At 40.4% G+C, this 20,209-nt stretch overlaps 1 protein-coding gene and 1 pseudogene across 1 annotated transcript in view; both read right to left on the reverse strand.

Moving 5' to 3' along the window:
* LOC110331878 (leucine-rich repeat-containing protein 37A2-like) overlaps positions 1-18,685 on the reverse strand; it is a 46,444-nt gene extending 27,759 nt beyond the window's left edge. The window contains exons 1-6 of the mRNA XM_021212742.1: positions 17,312-18,685; positions 16,776-17,191; positions 13,783-13,854; positions 12,715-12,786; positions 8,456-8,527; positions 7,163-7,243 (exon numbers count right to left, since the gene is read on the reverse strand). Coding sequence (XP_021068401.1) covers positions 7,163-7,243; positions 8,456-8,527; positions 12,715-12,786; positions 13,783-13,854; positions 16,776-17,191; positions 17,312-18,685 — 2,087 coding nt within the window. The remainder of the gene's footprint in view (positions 1-7,162; positions 7,244-8,455; positions 8,528-12,714; positions 12,787-13,782; positions 13,855-16,775; positions 17,192-17,311) is intronic.
* LOC110331733 lies at positions 2,180-3,052 on the reverse strand (annotated as a pseudogene).
* Positions 18,686-20,209: the final 1,524 nt, after the last annotated feature.

The raw sequence follows: 20,209 nt of genomic DNA on the forward strand, positions 1-20,209 counted from the left end.
AGGTGGATGAATGGAATAAAATTGAAGACCCAGAGATGAATCCACACACCTATGGTCACTTGATCTTTGACAAGGTAGCTAAAACCATCCAGTGGAAAAAGACAGCATTTTCAACAAATGGTGCTGGTTCAACTGGTGGTTATCATGTAGAAGAATGTGAATTGATCCACTCTTATCTCCTTATACAAAACTCAAGTCTAATTGGATCAAAGACCTCCACATAAAACCAGAGACACTGAAATTTATAGATGAGAAAGTGGGGGAAAGCCTTGAAGATATGGGCACAGGGGGAAAATTTCTGAACAGAACAGCAATGGCTTGTGCTGTAAGATCAAGAATTGACAAATAGGACCTCATAAAATTGCAAAGCTTCTGTAAGGCAAAAGACACTATCAATAAGACAAAAAGGCCACCAGCAGATTGGGAAAGGATCTTTACCAATCCTAAATCTGACAGGAGACTAATATCAAATATATATAAAGAACTCAAGAAGTAGGACTCCAGAAAATCAAATAACCCTATTAAAAAATGGGGTATAGAGCTAAACAAAGAATTCTCAACTGAGGAATACTGAATGGCTAAGCACCACCTGAAAAAATGTTCAACATCCTTAATCATCAGGGAAATGCAAATCAAAACAACCCTGAGATTCCACCTCACACCAGTCAGAATGGCTAGGATCAAAAATTCAGTTGACAGCAGATGCTGNCGAGGATGTGGAGAAAGAGGAACACTCCTCCATTGCTGGTGGGATTGCAAGCTGGTATAAACACTCTGGAAATCAGGCTAGCGGTTCCTCAGAAAACTGGACATAGTACTACCGGCAGATCCAGCAATACCTCTCCTGGGCATATACCCAGAAGATGTTCCAACTTATGATAAGGACACATGCTCCACTATGTTCATAGCAGCCCTATTTATAATAGCCAGAAGCTGGAAAGAACCCAGATGTCCCTCAACAGAAGAATGGATAGAGAAAATGTGGTACATTTACACAATGGAGNACTACTCAGCTATTAAAAACAATTTATGAAATTCTTAGACAAATGGATGGATCTGTAGGATATCATCCTGAGTAAGGTAACCCAATCACAAAAGAACGCACATGATATACACTCACTGATAAGTGGATATTAGGTCAGAAACTTAGAATACCCAAGATACAATTTGCAAAACACATTAAACTCAAGAAGGAAGTCCAAAGTGTGGATACTTTGTTCCTTCTTAGAATGGGGAACAAAATACCCATGGAAGGAGTTACAGAGACAAAGTTCCGAACTGAGATGAAAGGAAGGACCATCCAGAGCCTGCCCCACCCAGGGATCCATCCCATAAACAACCACCAAACCCAGACACTATTGCATATACCAGCAAGATTTTGCTGACAGGACCCTGATATAACTATCTTTTGTGAGGCTATGCCAGTGCCTGGCAAATACAGAAGTGGATGCTCACAGTCATCTATTGGATGGAACACAGGGCCCCCAATGAAAGAGCTAGAGAAAGTACCCAAGGAGCTAAAGGGGTCTGCAACCCTATAGGAGGAACAACAATATGAACTAATCAGTACTCCCCAGAGCTTGTGTCTCTAGTTGAATATGTAACAGAGTATGGCCTAGTAGGGCATCAATGGGAGGAGAGGCCCTGGGTCTTGCGAAGATTATATGCCCCAGTACAGAAGAATGCCAGGCCAGGAAGTGGTAGTGGGTGGGTTGGGGAGCAGGGCGGGGGGAGGGTATAGGGGACTTTCATGATAGCATTTGAAATGTAAATGAAGATAATACCTAATAAAAATAAATTTAAAAAAAGAATAGTAATATTGTGGGGCTGGAGAGATGGTTCAGTAGTTAAGAATACAGGCTGCTTTTCTAGAGGTCCTGAGTTCAATCCCCAGCAACCACATGGTGGCTCACAACCATCTGTAATGGGATCCAATTTCCAATTTCCTCTTCTGGTGTGCGTATGAAGACAGATCACTCATATACAAAAAAATAAATTAACGGAAAAAAGAATACTAAGACTGCAAGAATCTGGGAGAAAGTAAAAAAACGAGGCATGATGATGTTTGAGCATTTATTATGTGCCAAACACTGTTCTATGAACTTTCAACATATTATCTGTTTGTTTTTTTTTTTTTTTAAAAAAAACAGACTTAATTCATTCATTTTTCTTGTATAAAAACCCTTATGTGGTAGCCACAGATGGAGCCTGGGTCTTCTGAGCAGAGACTCTGGTGTGGGTTTTCACAAGACAATCAGAAATTCCTGATACGGAGACTTGGCGAACAGTCTCTTTCCAAAGGTCAGGGGTCAGGTAGCTGTAGGTCTTAGAGATGGTATCAAAGGTGGCCTTGGCAAAGTTGCCCAGGGTTGCAGTGCAGACTTTGGCTGAAGTGTAGCAATGATCTATACCGGCCATCCTTTGTAGTTTCTTGAGTACAGGAGCAGAGACAATGCCAGTGCCTCTGGGGGCAGGGACGAGATGCACCAGCACAGAGCCACAGCAGCCTGTCACCTTGCATGGAACAGTGTGGGCCTTGCCAGTCTTGTTCCCCCAATAGCCTCTCTGCGCAGGGACGATGGAAAGCTTGGCCAAGATGATGGCCCTTCGGATGGCAGTGGCGACTTCCTTGGAGCACTCAACACCAAGACCAACATGACCATTGTAGTTCCCAACAGCGACAAAAGCCTTAAACCTGATCCTCTGGCCAGTCTCAATCTGCTTCTGCAATGGCATGATTTTCAGAACCCCATCCTTTAGGGATGCACCCAGGAAAAAGGTCAATGATCTCAGACTCCTTAATGGGCAGGGAGTACAGGTAGCTCTCTTCCAAGGACTTGATCTTCATGTCCTTAACCAGGCGCCCCAGTTTGGAGATGGGGATCCATTTGTTGTCTTCTCCTTTACCTCCACGAGCCCCTCGGCCTCTACCACACCATGGCCGCGACCCCTAAGACTGCTGCTGGATCCTCTGTGGAAGCTGCTGGAGGCCTCCTAATCCTGGGCCTGCGGGTCCACCCCGCCCTCCCGCTGCACCGGTGTCATCTGTCATTTGGTGTTTTCCCAAAGAAGAAGAAGCTCAACATACCTTATTTGTGTCAATACTTTACAAAGTACCAGAAACATAACAGACACCTCAGAAACATCATAGACACCTCTCATAGTCAAAAACTGGTTTCAAACAGAGGACAAATGATCAGGATTAGAGGAGAAGGTGCCTTGCTATACCAGCAGGAAAATAGGATACAACAGGAAGAGAAAAGGTGTCATAAATGTTGGATGTGACCCTCTCAAAACTGCAGGATGACTACAAATTCAACATCCCACTAAGTCATCCCAAAGGTCTGATTCAAGTTGCCCTCTGAATGTGAGAGGCCGATGCCAGGATCCTGTCCAGACCAAAGGGAGGACCATTTCCTGAAGAGAGCAAACTTTTGCAGGCGGATAGGTTTTTTGCAGGTTTCCACAAGGAAACCAATACCAGTCGAGCAGGAGAAACACTGGCTGTTAACAAAACAGGCTGGCAGCTCCATTAGTCTCAGTGTGGCTATACTCAGTGTTGATGATAATCTGTAGGTAAGTTCCACAGTAACTAAAAGCTTTAGAAAGGGTACAGCTTAGATTTTTCACTTTCTTTTAGCTTATATTTGTTTTTAGCACAATGCTCGAATGCATTAGAGAAGACAGCATGTCAATAATATGAAGCTGTTCTGCTTTGTGGAGTTCTTACAGTTTGTAAAATCATGGAATTTTGTTGTTAGAAGCAATTAATTGACTAAAAGAATTTTAAAAAGCCACAAGTCTGGGTCTCTGTAGGTAAATGAAGAAGCACTTTAATTCAGGGAGTGGGTAATCTACACTTACCATGTAGATTATAAACCACTATTAGTTCTTTATATTTTTATATAAAAGGGGTAAGAATCCTGATATCAATCAAACAACGGTACATAACTAATGAGCTTTTGATGTGTCTCTGACCTGAATTTCAAACTCAAGCGCATCTGCCCGCCCCTAGGGTACCACTAACATGTAGCATCAGTGTTTGTTAGTAACATGGAGGCTATATTCAAGTAAGTTTCTGGAACCAGAGGTGACTATGGATCTCGAGGAGCCTGACCCTTAACTAATTTTGGAAATTAAATATTTGATTAATAATCATGCAGAGTTTATTAATACAGAAGCTGCTAGAGCCCCAATCAGGACGTTGACACATTCTGTGCAATGAAAAGCCTTTGTGGTTAGGCTTCATTCAGTTCTGGACAAACCCACCTTGGCTGGGATCTTTGTACAAATTTTGTAATGCAGGGAAAATAGAACTTCACTTAAAAACACTCCAGGAATCCTGTACTAGGTGTCACAGATTCCTCTTCTCTCCCTTGGCAACTTGCCTTTGGAAAAGATGCAAGAAGCTTGTATCCTACCAGAGTCCATGCCTGCTGCCAGAACCTCTGAGGCCATGCAGGATGGCAGAACCCCACAACTCTGGTGGAAGGCCTCTGCTCCAACAAAGGCTACCTGGGTATCAGAAGTCCAACCACCAACTTGGGTGAAACCCTCTATTCAATTATAGGCCACCCTAGCCAGAAGACCAGAAAGGAAACAGAAACCAAGGAACAAAACGCCTGTCCAACAAAGGCAAACACAGAAATCAGCACCTAGATCTATAACCACCCTAAATCCAGATGCCTAGACACCAGTGTGAGATCACAACCACAGCAAAACCAATATGCCACCAGCAGAGCCCAGGTATCCTGCTACAGCAAGCCCTGGGTATTCCAGCACAGCCGAAGCACAGGAAAAGAAGGTGAGAGAGTCCTTAGAGAAAAAATTAATAAATCCCGTAAGGAAATCAAGGAAAAGAAACAAAAATAGGAAGAAATGAGTAATAACCCTTAAAGAAAGCCAAGAAAAAAACTGAAGAGTTGAATCAAACAAACAAAACCGTCTAACACCTGAAAATGGAAATGCAACCAATAAAGAAAACACAAACTGAGTAAATTCTGGAAATATAAAATCTAGGTGAGTGAACAGGAATTACAGATGCAAGCATCTCCAACAGAATACAAGAGACGGAAGAGAGACTCTCAGGCATTGAAGAAATTATAGCAGAATTAGATTCACTGGTCAGAGAAAATGTCAAATCCAAAACATTTCTGACACAAAACATCCAGGAAATTTGGGACACTATGAATATATCAAACCTAAGAATAACAGGGAAAGAAGGAGGAGGAGGAGGAGGAGGAAGAGGAGGAGGAAGAGGAAGGGGGGAGGAGGAAGAGAAGGAGGAAGAGGAAGAGGAGGAGGAGGAAGAAGAAACAACTCAAAGACACAAAGTATTTTCAACAAAATCACAAAAACATTCCTAACCTAAAGAAGTACATGCCTGCTTCTGGCTATTACAAGTAAGGCTGCTGTGAACATCGTGGAATGCGTGGCCCTGTGGCATAGATGTATGTCCAAGAGTGGTATAGCTGGGTCTTCAAGTAGAACTATTTCCAATTTTCTGACGAACCACCAGACTGATATCCAGAGTGGTGGTACCAGTTTGCAATCCCACCAGCAATGGAGTGTTCCTCTTTCTCCACATTCTCACCAGCATATGCTGTCACTTGAGTTTTTGGTTTTACCCATTCTGATTGTTGTAAAATGGAATCTCAGGATTGCTTTGATTTGTGTTTCCCTGGTGACTAAGGATATTGAACATTTCAAGTGCTTCTCGGTCATTTGAGATCTGTTGTGAATTCTCTGTTCAGCTTTGTATTCCATTTTTAAAACTGAGTTATAGAGTTTTTGTAAGTTAATTTCTTGAGTTCTTTATACATTTTGGATATTAACCCTCTTTCAGGTGTAGGATTAGTGAAATTTTTTCCTGCAATTTGTAAGTTGCGATTTGTCCTATTGATGGTGTCTTTTGCCTTACAGAAAATTTTCAGTTTCATGAAGTCCCATTTAATTGTTGATCTCAGAGCCTGAGTCATTGGTGTTCTCTGTTCAGGAAATTTCCCCCTGTGCCAATGAGTTCAAGGCTCTTTCCCACTTTCTCTTCTATGGGATTCAGTGTATCTGGTTTTATGTTGAGGTTCTTGATCCACTTGGACTTGAGCTTTGTGCAAGGTGGTAAATATGGATGTATTTTCATTTTTTTCTACATACAGACTTCTAATTAGACCAGCAACATTTATTAAAGATGCTTTCTTTTTCCATTGTATGTTTTTGGCTGCTTTGTCAAAGATCAAGTGTCCATAGGTGTATGGGTTTATTTCTGGGTCTTCCATTCTATTCTATTGGTTGACCTATCTGTCTCTGTACCAATACCATGTGGTCTTGTCCATCAATCAAAGAATGGATACAAAAAATGTGGTTCATTTACACAATAGAATACCTTTCAGCTATTAAAAATAAGAACATCATAAATTTTGCAGGCAAATGGACAGAAATAGAAAATACCCTTCTGAGTGTGTCAACCCAGACCCAAAAGGACACGCATGGTGTGCACACACTCATCAGAGAATTTCAGCCAAAAAGCACAGAATACCCACGACATGACCCACAGACTGTAATAAGTTTAACAAGCAGAAAGGTCCAAATGAGGATACTTCAGTCCCATATGCAAGGCATGCTGGGACAATGGCACAGAACTTGTGGTACAAGCCAATCCATAACTGGTCTAACTTGAGGTCCAGGCCATGAGAGGGAACACACACCTAACACTGATTGTATGGCCAAGAACCAGAGGCAGGGCAGCCTAGAGACCCCAGTAGAACCAAACATGACTTGGGAAAAATATTCAATGAAATAATTACTAATGAAATTTTGCTATGCTCACAGATCAGTGCCTAGCCCAGATGTTATCAGAGAGGAGTCATCCAGCAATTGACAGGAGCAGATGCAAAGGCCCACAGCTAAACACTGGGGGAACACCACAAAAGGGGGAGGGGAGGACTGCAGAGGCCAGATAAGTTGAGGATACCACAAGAACACAGCCCATAGAATCAACTAAGCAGGGACTTCAGAGACTGAAATGACAGTCACAGATCCTGTGTGGAACTGAGCTAGTTCTCTGCATCTATGTTATGGTTGTGTGGCTTGGTGTTCTTGTGGTACTCTTAATAGTGGGAGTGGGGGTGGGGATGGGGAATCTCTGACTCTTTTGCCTACTTACAACTGCTGTAAAAACTGCATTCCATGCCATGCTTGAAATGTTCCAAAGCTCAGTTCAGTGAGTAAATTACACCCAAGGTTCCTAAAATAATTTTAAAAAATTAAGACATGAGCCAAAAGAAAAAATTTCTTCAAAACAGAAACAATTATCCTAATATACATATGATGAAACATAACCCTTCTCAGAAACAGTTTCAATGTTCTCTCAATTCACTAAGAAACTCTCACTGTGGATTACATTGTTTATGATTTATACTTCATATTTACATATGCAATGTACTAACTACAGTAAATGATAACTAAATCCCCTTTTCCCAATGATCTTACTTCTCTAGGACAGGGTTTCACACCCTCAGTACCACTGAATTTTTGGGCTGGAGCACTGTTTTGTCTTATAGGTTTGTCCTATATACTGGAGAGTGTTTAAAATAGCTGTGGTGTCTGCAAACTAGATGCCATTTGCAAATCCACAGTTGCCAAAATCACCTGGGTGCACAGTCACACCGACTAAGAACCCATGCTATATTGTAAGACAAGTCTCACCTAGTTTAACCAAAGACAAAAAAAAAAAATGTGAGTTGGTGAGATAGCTCAGTGAGTAAAAAGACTGGCCTCCAGGCCTGAGTTTAAGCCCCAGGATTCGTATGGTAGAAGGCTATAAAACAAACACACCCATATAAACAAATACACATAATGATTTTCTGTGTGATTTTAGTTACTTTCTATTAGGTACAAAATGTTTCATCTATATAATGGATTGCATAGTGACAGTTCACATTACATATGGTATATGTGTATATATGAATTCATATTTTACATCTTATCCTCCCTACCATTCTCCACTGTCCCTTCCCCTTCCCCCCTTCCTCCTCAGTGTCTCACTTTTTCTTTCATGTTACACACACACTACTCACTTAAATCTAGATTTCAACTACTGTCTTTCTTTCTCCCATCATCCTCTCTTGTTCTACATACTTCTAGACTTCTTTCTTGCTCTCCATAGTCTGTCTTCTACATTCATGAAACATATGTGTGTGTTTACATGGAAGTCTAAGGGTTGTGGATTTAGCTCATTGATAGAGTGCTTGCTTAGCAAGTACAAGTCCCTGGGTTTGGTCCCCAGCACTGAAAAAAAAATTAGGCCTAAGTCTGTCTTCTCCATATGAGAGAAAACATGTGCTATTTGTACTGAGTGTGGCTTATTCCCTACTAGCAAAATTTTAATCATGCATCAGAGTAAGTAGCATGGGGGTTATAAAAGTCCAAATATGAATGAGTTATATTTGTAACTTACATATACTTCAAAAAAGGTAATGGTTCAAATGTCCTTCTTTCAATATAGTGTATTTTATTGCAGGATAAATCCCTAGGAAAAGTAAAAGGGAAATATTGCTTTGGTTAGTTATTAGATATCTCATTAGTATGAATAAACAACACAATTTAGAATTGATACTACTATTGTTTTTGTTTAAACTCTAAACCTTTGGCTTTATACTTGAACTTTCTTGAGCCTCAAAACCTAAGTATCTCAACCTTTATGCTCCTCATATATAAATAGATAGCTATAAACCCTGATAGATTTCAGAGGCTGTCTTTCCTGAGAGAATTATTAAGTGACTTGTATTTGAAACAGGGACTTTCTATGTAGAATATAGTCCTCCTACATAGGTCTCCTGAATACTGAGTTTACAAGCACAAATCTGGCACCTGGGAGATTAAGATGGAATTCTCAACCCTACCCCAGACTTACTGAATTGGTATCTAGGGGTGGGGTGCTGTCAGAACGAAGTTCTAACAAGTTCTCTAGGTGACACTGAAGGCTCCCGGCTTTCTTGTGCATGAGTTACAGAGCCATGATCCCATCATGGCTCCTTGGCTCGGTACTCGGACCCAAAGAAGGCCTGGTTCTGAACTGCCTTCCCTTTTACACTCTGCAGATGCTCAACAGGGCACTTCTCTAACTCTTTGATGTATACCATTTTCTCCACTCTTGTTTTTAGTGTTTAGCACATTCTCCCCAAGAGACCTTGATGATTCCCAGTGACAGTTCGAGATCTTACTCAAATTGCACTGGTGCTGGAATACCTTCCATGAACCAAACTCAAGTCTTTTCTCCTCTTCTGTGCTCTAGACACAATTTATACCTCAGTGACCTATAAAAACATGTATGTATGAATGTGTATATGTGTGGAGGTAGGAGGACAGTTTCCAGAAATCAGTTCCAGTCTTCTACCTTGTTGAAGCAGGGTCTCTTGTTTTTGCCATACTGCTTACTGGAGGCTAGCTGACTGAAGATGCACACCGCTGCATCTGGCTGTCTGAAGATGCATACTGCTGTAGCTGGCTTTTCTCTAGTGTGTTCTAAGGTCTAAATGAGTGGGTCACTGGGCTTTCCTGGCTTGTGCTCTTAGGCACTGAGTCCACTCCTCAGACCTCATTACTTTAAAAACGATTTTTCCTTTTATTTTTGTGTATGTATGCTTCTGTGCACATGTTCACAGAAGATCAGAAGGGCTTCTAATCCCTGGAGCTAGAAGTTCAGGAGGTTGCGAGCCCCCTGATATTGATGCTGGGAACCGAACTCTGCTGAGCCATCTCTCCAGCCCCAGCATGCTTTTCAAATTATTTTTGCATCTCTTCTTCTAATTATAAACTTCTTGAGAGCATGGAGTCCATCTTATCTACATTACCCACCAATTTTGAGACTAACACAGGTATTTGAGCAAACTCAAATATTTATAAAATAAACACATAGTTGGTGAGTTCAAAACAGGTGGCTTATTTGGAAGAAATTCAGTTTATGACTTCATGCGGAATCTTCTGTCTCAGAGCATTACGGACTCATGCTCACGTGCTGTTTCTCTCACAGTATGTGAGCCCTGAGAGGGAAGCAGCCATGTCTTATGCCCCTCTGCCCCTCCAATAACAGATGCAGAATTTGGCATGTTTTATTTAACACATTTTTAAAATTGAGGGACATTTAAATAAATGAATGATAATATTAACATGAAATAATTGTTTATAAGCTAAAATAATAAGAGGACTACTCCACTAAGTTCATTTTATTTTCTCCAAGCATTTGTACAGCTTGGTAGTTTAGTAACAAAAGCTCCTGCCCCACAAAATACCAATACAAAGTAGGACTAATCATGGTCATCCTCTGAGTGTCTATGGAAGGAAAGTGTTTTTGCTTTTAAAACAAGTCTCACTATACAGCCCTGGTTGGTCTTAAACTCAGAGAGATCTTCCTGCTTCTGCCTCCAGAATGCTGGGATTAAACACCTATTTCACCACACCCAGAAGACAGAAGAGTTTCCATATAAGACTCTGTATGTGCACTTCCCTAATGCTCTCTTGTTGATGATAGATAGCTCTGGGGCTACTTGTAATTTGATGCTAACTCCGTTCTCCCAGGAATGAGCCAGCACGCAGATGATTTCCTGTAAACCTTCTCCTACCTTAATTTGTTAAAAAAAAAAAAAAAGGAAAGAAAGAAAGAAAGAAAGAAAGAAAGAAAGAAAGAAAGAAAGAAAAGAAATGCTAGAAGTTAGGAGAGAGGTGGACTGGGAGAGACAGAGAAGAGGCGGTGGAAGGGAAGCAGAGCAGAAGCACATGGCTTAGATAAACTGCAAGTTCTAAGGGGTCTCACAGATGGGGAAGATGGTACTGTAGTGGTAGCTCTGCCCAATCTAGATGCACAGCTTGTATTCATATTAATTGAGTTGTGTTTTCATTGCCAGGGCATATTTGGGTTGGAGAATTATCGCAACGCTCTCTAAATGAAAATATACCCCATTCATTTTTAAAAATATGTCACTTTTTTTCTTTTTAGTTCAGTAATGATTAAACCCTATGGGTAAAGGTTAGAAACCTAGCCCTGGCACTGAGCAACACAGTATATTCTTATCTCTAAACAACATAGTATATTCTTATCTCTAAACATGTAGAGTTACTGTTGCAAGTATTTTTGCCTTGACAACATTGTTGAGATTATTTTTTAACTTTTTTATACAGTCTCTACACACTATATAGCCCTGGCTAGCCTGGAACTCACTATGGACCAGACTGGCCTCAGCCAAACTCAAGAGACTTGCTTGCTTCTACCTCTCCAGTGCTATGATTAAAGTCATATGCCAGTATCCCTGCTTTTTAGTGCTTAATCAGTGAATGACAGGGGTATTTCTGGGATATTTGCTTCAAGTAAACTTTTGTATGTACTTATTAACCACTATTTCAGTATCTATTTTGCCATGGGCAAACTTTTTACACTGAAAACTATAATACCAGTCTGTTCTCCTAATGACTTATAGTGTAATGATATTTATATAAATATTTATATAATCTACTATTTATCTACTATAGTTCATTGTCGATTTCATTCAGGTCATATGGAGCTGGCTATGATGGCACATGCATGCAATCCTAGCATTTAGGAAGCTGCGGTAGGACTGCTGCAAATTCTCAAAAAAAAAAAAAAAAAAAAAAAAAAAAGCATATCATGGTTGGTACAGGTCTTGCCTACCATGCACAAAAACCTTGAATTTGATCCCCAGAATTATAAAAAAAACCATGTGACAATGGATCCCTGTAATCCCAGAACTTTGGAAATGTAAGGTAAGAGATGCAAGAATTTATCAGGTCAAGCTTTGGCTAAAAGAGAGTCCAAGGCAAGTCTGGGCTACATGAGACTGTATCTCAAAGGAGGAAAATATTGTCAAGACATTCTGGGTTAATGACCTTCAAATTCAATGATGTAGTTGGCTAATTTCTTCTCTTTGATACAACTATTCAAAGTTAACATTAATTTCTTAAATCCTACTATCTGTCTTAAACCTTTTTGTAAAGGCTAAATTAGTAAACATGTTAGGTTTATAAGCCCACACACAGACCCAGAAACAATGGAGCCAGCTGTCAGGAACCGAAGACCTCTGAGATAAAGGGCCAAAATGAACCTTGCCTCCTTACGTTTTTCTTATCAGGCACCCTGCCACATCAGCTTGGCAAGTCCCATAAGAGTATCAAAGCACTCCTAACTCATGGGCTACAGTAAATGGGAACGTGGACCAGACTTGATGGAGGTATGGCAAGATCTAAATAGAAGCATACGCCTTAGAAAACAAGGGTCATGAGAGGCTCAGTAATGACTCGCCTCTTCCTAACATCTTCCTTCTGTAAACGGAGTTCTTCCGGTTGAAGCTTGTCTGTATGATTTAGGAAATTTAAAATGCATAAAAGGCATTTTAATGTTAGCGATAGGCTGGCATCCCCACCGACTGACATAACTGCAGATTTTCTTTTATCGTGTTTTCAGAGCCAGGCTCTCGCCAAGCAGCTCTGGAGCAGCTACGAAAGCCACCACGGTGTAGCCACCACCATGCAGATCTCCAACGTGCAGCAATCCTCCCATTTCCACCTCCTCGGGGCTGGGATTATAGGCAAGTACTGCCAAACCTACTCAGTAACTGCACAATTTTATTGCTTGAAGAGATGTTAGTATCTAATCCATTCACAGACAACTCATTACTTACAAATAGATATGCTCAACTAACTTACAAAACCTGGAGGGATAGCAGGCCTTCGAATGACTCCTTATGTAATTCAGTCAGGTGATTTTCACTGAGAATCCTGGAAAATTAAAAGGTTACTGGAATCAGAAACCATCAAACAGACGGAGAACGCTGGTGGTGAAGTGGGATGAAGAGATGCGCGCTTTCATGTGCTATTGCCTAGAGTGTAAGTTGGCACTACTTATTTTTAGGACTATTAAAATTTCATATATAAAAATGTTTCTACCCTAACGGCTCTATTTCTAGATATCAGATCTATAGAAACACTTGTCCAAGGTATACAGGACATTTATTACAGCCAGACATGTAACAGTAAAACCAGATAGTCTCTAAACATCAGCAGGGTAATATTAAATTCTCACAGATGTGTACACACTATGAAATATTAAACAGAACTGGAAATGAATAGCATAAGCCTCTACACATGTGAAAGAAAAATTTAAATACCATGAAGTGAAAACAAGAAGTTACCAATGTTATCATTAATGTAAAAGTGATAAGGAAAGCAGAGACACTCTTATTTTCTATATGCAAATGTGTCTGATGGATATATACCAACTTAGAGTAGTGGTTACCTCAGAGCTGAGGAATTATGGCACAAGGAAGGTTTCAATATCCCTCTTACTTAACTACTAACCACTAAAAATGACATCATAGATGATTTCTGTACTGCAAAAAAAAAAAAATCTGAAACCTCACAGCATTTAAATTAAAAATTTTGCCCGCACTAGTGAGGCTCCAACTCACGGTCTCATGCACTAGGCAAGTGTACTAACATTGAACCACACCCTAGCCCTCATGCAACTTACCAGAAAAAATGCAGTCAATTCCAATTTATTTGTTTGCTTAGTGGGATTAGCTCCCTATCTCCACCCTAAACCTTCCATGTTGAGCTATTTATTCTATAGAAATTTACTGGGATGCGCAGAGGAAATGTCTTTCCTCAGACATATTCACCTCAAAATCTGGACAAAAAAAGGCCTTAATGCACTATTTTGCATAATATTTGGAGAGAATATATCTATGCACACACACACACACACACACTACTCACAATTTCTCAGTCCAACGGTATACCTTCCATATGTTTTTGTCAATGTAAGAAATATCATTTCCTTTGAAATTTCTGTGGAGAAACAGTTGATATACTTGAATAAATAGGAAAAGAATAAACAGAAACAGTAAAAATCGTAATACCTTCATGGAAGTGCTCAATGCAGAATGAGGGACGCCACCAACTTTATAATTCCTGAATCTATCAGGTTCCAAGGGAGCACAGTTAAGAACACATGACTACTGATGCAAGCAATGAGATATTTCATCAAAAGGTGAATTCTAATCTGACCCACCTTTTGGTTAAAAGAGCTAATTAGTAAGTATTTTTCTCAAGATTACTGTGTCTAAATGAATTCCTTCTATAAGCCCATAAAAAATGTATGTGATTTAAAATTTAATATAGTGGTTAAAATAGGCAAATTTTTTATCACTATTAGCTACTAAGAAGCCATATCAGTAATACCAAAACTTTGCTTAAGGGCTGTTTGTTGAAGCCTGTGTAGGTGTTAGAAAGATGATAAAATTAGAATTAATGAAAGTAATGTACTGGTGTGGAAATAGTTCTCAGACATGCCACGTAAGGAAAAGGCACAAAATCAATATGAAAGGAGTTTTAGCTCATCTGTGAAAAACACAAATGAAATTGCATTTTGCACCCCAAAATGCAAGTGGGATTTATTTTATGGATGGTAGGGCACAGAAGAAGAGTGACAAGGTCTATGGGGTGAACTGTATAAATTATCTTATAAACATTGTATGTTTTGTTTCCATTTTGCATGTATGCATGCAGAAGCCCAAGTTTGATGTTAATGGTTATCCTCACTCACTCTTCTACTTTACTGAGGCAGGGTCTCTCAATCAAACCTAGGCTCTTGTTGATATAGTAGATGTGTCAGCCAGATTGTTCTGGGGAACAGTATCTAGCTTTCAAGCTGTAAATTCAGGCAGACTGTCACACTAACCTGCCATTTACATGAGATTCTGAGGATCTGAACTCTAGTCTCCATACTTGCAATTTGGACGTGCTAGCAACTGAGTGATCTGCCCAGGTGCCCCAACCCCCCTTTCCAGCCCTAATAATGAGATCCAGGGCATTGTGTGTGCTAGTCAAGCAACCTACCACTGAGCTGTATTCCTAGCCCTTTGGTCATCCTGAGAAAGTATCTTACAAGTACAACCTAGGCTTGCCTTGAGCTTGTGATTCTCATTTTTCCCAAGTGCTAAGAGTATAGGTGCATGTCACCACAAAGGCTTCCATGACATTTCAAAAATGAGAATCTATACGTGAGTGCCACATGCTTAAAAGAAGCTATTAAATTTAGTTATGTTCAGTTTCTTTGTTCTGTGACTCACTTTGATATTTACCCATCGTATGGTTCTTACTTCAGTAAAGACTTTCTTGTTCAGTTTGAATATATATATATATATATATATATATATATATATTTATGTTAGGGAAGAAAAAAATCTTTTCACTTGATAGTGGACATCTCCTCTCAACCTAAGCTAATTTTATGTTCACCAATAAAGGAAATGCCTACAACTGAACTCAACACCCCCATGTTGCTCTCATTCCTGACAGCTGAGTTCATCTGTTAAACTATCTTCCTCATCTTCATCAAGGACAGAAACTGTGGGCTCATGTTTTTTATTATTTTGAAATGAGCTCTCACCTGTAAGCCCTGACTGGTGTGGAACTCACTCTGTATACCAGACTGACCTTGAACTCACAGAGATCTACCACCTCTGCCTCCTGAATGCTGAGACTTAAGGCAGCATCAGTCCTCAACTCTTTAGTCAGTCACTAAATCCTATCCTCTCCCACTCTGTAGGGATTTAGGGTTTTCTTTCCACTACCAAATGGCCACAGTGGCTCAGTTCTCCCTCACTTTATTCCTAAATTTTGCTAGGTCCTTCTACATGGTCATCAAGAATTAAGCTTCTCCCCTGGATCACTCAACACATGGGTGCTGAAATCATCCTATGTCTGAGTGTTACGACACATGCCTATAATTGTTATTTAAGAGGCTGAAGCAGGATATTCATGAAGTCAGGACCAACCTATACTATGTGGTTCTTCCCTCCATTTAAAATAGGTTTTCAGTAGTTCTTAGAAATTTACTATGGTTCTCTATAGCATACTGTTACTTTCAAACCACTAAAGTTGATATTCAAAGTATTTCATAATATGTGTCATTGCTTTCTCTTTGCTGGTAAATGATTCTACTAAATCCTTATTCTTGTAGCCATGCCTTTACTTATGCTGTAATTCCTATTTTTACTTTATTTAAAAATACTTTGGGACAAAGGTTAAGATTTAATATAACATTCCCCCTTTCCTTGTCTAGTAATTCATGTTCCAGAGAAAAACTCCATACATATATGGCTCCCATAATTCTTAGCCCTGAGTAGTATACACAATGAATGTAAAACATAGAAGGTAAGAACAAGAATGACCTCTGGACAAAACTGAGAAATTTCAAAGTATTAACAGCTAGCACTCATGTATACTAAGAACTAAGATAAATATTCCATGTATTCAACTAAGACTCACATCAGTCCTATGAAAGAGTAGCCATCAGACTCCCCATTTTACAGGATAGGAAGTTCATTCACAGCTAAGCATTCTTCCTAGATTTGAGGAGCTACCACATGAAAGATCTGGGGTCCAACCACAGGAGTCCAGCTCTGCAATCTACTCTAATCATTACATCTTCACTAATGAAATAAATTATAAAGAGGGTGTAGTGAAACAGAAGAACAGAAGCTAAGCAGTGAATATGGAAAAAGAAAATTATCATAAGTAAAAGTTTGGAGAAGGGGCTGAAGTAAGAAGAAAAGTGAAGACAAGGAAAAGCTGACAAGTCAAGGTAAAAGCAAAAAGTCAACTGATGGGAGCTGGGGTGACAAGGAAGGACTGGGAAGGCATTGAGGGAAAGGTTGCCATGTCAGGCAGAATGGAAAACAGAAATAAGAAAAGTTGAGTCTTACAAGATAACAAAAGTGTCATTGTAGGTGTTGGGACTTGGCACAGGCACTTGGTGGAGTCTCCATTTTGGGCTGGGATGAACACACAACAGTGTCTCATTTTCACACAAGCAGAAGTCACATATGTTGGTGTAAGTGTAGGCGACTTTTTCTATAGTTAAATCATTTTCTGTATTAGATTTTTCAGAAGATGGAGTTATGGTAGATTCCATTTTCAAAACTTGAACTGTTGGGCTTGGATGTTTCTCAGCCTGATCTGGAGATAGACCTGTTGTACCAGGGCACTTTGGAGTAAGAGCTGTAGTCTCTGGGGCTTTCGAATGCATAATCTCTGGAGAAGCAGCTGTAGCTGTTGAGACTCCAAAATGTGTAGCCTCTGAATAAAGACCTGTAGTTGTTGGGACTTCACAAAGTGTAACCTCTGGATGAGAAGCTATAGTTGTTGGGACTTCAGAATGTGCAGCCTCTGGATAAGGAGCTGTAGTTGTTAGGGCTTGAAAATGTTCAACCACTGGATACGGAGCTAAAGTTGTTGGGACTTCAGAATATATAGCCTGTGGGTAAGGAGCTGTGGTTGTTGGGACTTCAGAATGTGCAGCCTCTGGAAAAGAGGCTGTAGTTGTTAGGATTTCGGAATGTGCTGATAAATTTGAATGTTGAGTTTCACTATAAACTGAAGTTAAAACTGTTGTTGGGTAATGCTCTACAGCTTGAGCTACCGTCTGCACAGGCATCTCTGAAGGATGAGCTGGAGTCTCCTTCACTCTGGAAGAATGTTTAACCATTGTACTAGGTTGTTGAGTTACAGAAAAATTTGAGTGCAAATGTGGCTTTGGAACTTGAAGATGCACTGAAGAAGGAACTGTAGTCTCATTGAAAGTAGTAGAATGATAAACCTCAGGAGTGGAGCCAGAGGATTCAAAGAGTCCCAGGTCTAAAGGTTGATATGAAACACTGGGTGTTACATATTTAGCATTACCCTCAATTAGAGATGAAGCCACTACCTCTTTATATTCTAGAGTTTGAACTACACCCTCTTTAGGTGATTGGGTAATCTGAGCTGGGGCCTCTTGCACAGGTCTAGATTCCATAGTTTTGAGAAAAAACAGATCTAGAGGTTCAACTACCATTCCCATTGAAGGTTCTGCATTGTGAAAGAGAATCTCTTTGGGCTGATTTTCTTTCCTCTCCTTCAGATTTGGCGGTTGCTGAGACCGTCCAGGAGGAGGAAAAGATATGGTGAGTTCCTGATCCAAAGGCTGTAGTGAAACATTGGGTGGAGTTGGAGAATCATCTTCACCCCCAAATGGAACTGGAAGCAAGCCCTCTTTATATTCTAAAGTTTGAGCTACAATCTTTTTAGGCAATTCTGTAATCTGAGTTGGTGTCTCCTGCACAGGTTCAGATGTTGTAGTTTTGAGAAAAAACAGATCTGGAGGTTCAACTATCATTCCCAAGGGAGTATCTGCATAATGAAGAAAAATCTTTCCTGGTGTATAGTTTTCAGTCTCCTTTGAAGTTGGAGGGTGATGAGTCCAACCCGGAGGTTGAGAAGATATGGTGAGTTCATGATCCAAAGGCTGTAATGACATATTGGGTGGTGGTGGAGACTCAGCTTGACCCTCAACTGGGACTGGAGGCAACCTCTTCTTATATTCTAGAGTGTGAGCTGCAACATCTTTAGGTGCTTTTGTAATCTGACTTGGAGTTTCTTGCACAGGATTAGATTTTGTACGTTTGAGAAAAAACAGATCTGGAGGTTGAACTACCATTCCCACGGGAGGTTCTGCATAAGGAAAGAAAATCTTTTCTGGTGTATGGTTTTCAGTCCTCACTGCATTTGGGGAGTGGTGAGTATATCCAGGAGGCTGAGAAGACATGGTGAGTTCTTGATCTAAAGGCTGTAATAACATATTGGGAGGAGCTGGAGACTCATCTTGACCCTCAAATGGACCTGAAAGCACCTCCTCATTATAGTCTAGAGTTTGATCTACACTCTCTTTAGGTGATTTTGTAATCTGAGTTGGGGTCTCCTGCACAGGTTTAGATTTTGAAGTATTGAGAAGAAAAAGATCCGGAGGTTCAGCTACTATTCCCATGGGAGGTTCTGCATAATGAAGGGAAATCTTTCCTGGTATATAGTTTTTAGTCTCCTTTGGATTTGGAGGGTTGTGATTCCAAGCAGGAGGTTGAGAAGATATGGTGAATTCCTGATCCAAAGGCTGCAATGACATTTTGGGTGATGTGGCAGACTCATCTTGTTCTTGAACTGGAGCTGGAAGCACCACCTCTTTATATTTGAGAGTTTGAGCTGCAACCTCTTTAGAAGATTCTGAAATCTGAGTTGGGGTCTCCTGCACAGGTTTAGAAATTGTAGTTTTGAGAAAAAACAGATCTGGAGGTTCAGCTACCATTCCCATGGGAGGTTCTGCATAATAAAGAAAAACCTTCCCTGGTGTATATTTTTTAGTCTCCTTTGGATTTGAGGGGTCGTGAGCCTGTACAGGAGGAAGGGAAGGGATGGTAAGTTCCTGATCCAAAAGCTGTAATGACATATGGGGTAGTAGTGAAGACTCAGCTTGACCTTCAACAGAAGCTGGAAGCACCCCTTTTTTATATTCTAGAGTGGGAGCTGTAACATCCTTAGGTGATTTTATAATCTGAGTTGGAGTCTCCTGCACAGATTTAGATTTTGTAGATCTTCGAAAAAACAGATCTGGAGGTTCTACTGACAGTCTTATGGGTGGCTCTGCATAATGAAGAAAAATCTTTCCTGGTGTATGAGTTTTAGTCTCCTTGGGATTTGGGGTATCATGAGTTGGTGGAGAAAGAAGGGAAGGTATGATGAGTTCCTGATCCAAAAGCTGTAATGACATATTGGGTGGGGTTGGAGACTCAGCTTGACCCTCAACTGGGGCTGGAAGCACCCACTCCTGATATTCTGGACTCTGAGCAAGAATCTCTTTAGGTGATTTAGTCATTTGAGTTGGGTTTTTCTGCACAGAATTATATTTTGTAGTTTTGAGAAGAAACAGATCTGGAGGTTCAATTACCATTCCAATGGGAGGCTCTGCATAATGAAGAAAAATCTTTTCTGGTGTATGATTTTTAGTCTCCTTTGGAATTGGAGGGTGGTGAGTCCAAGCAGGAGGTTGAGAAGATAAGGTGAGTGCCTGATCCAAAGACTGTAATGACATATTGGGTGGGGTTGGAGACTCAGCTTGACCCTCGACTGGAGCCGGAAGCACCCCTTCCTTATATTCTAAGGCATGAGCGACAACCTCTTTAGGTGATTTTGTAATCTGAGTTGGGTTCTCCTGCACAGGCTTATATTTTGTAGTTTCGAGAAAAAACAGATCCGGAGTTTCATCTACCGTTCCCATGGGAGGTTCTGCATAATGAAGGGAAATCTTTCCTGGTGTATGGTTTCTACTCTC

Source organism: Mus pahari, chromosome 14 (assembly GCF_900095145.1).
Source record: "Mus pahari chromosome 14, PAHARI_EIJ_v1.1, whole genome shotgun sequence".
In the NCBI taxonomy this organism is placed as follows: Eukaryota; Metazoa; Chordata; class Mammalia; order Rodentia; family Muridae; genus Mus; species Mus pahari.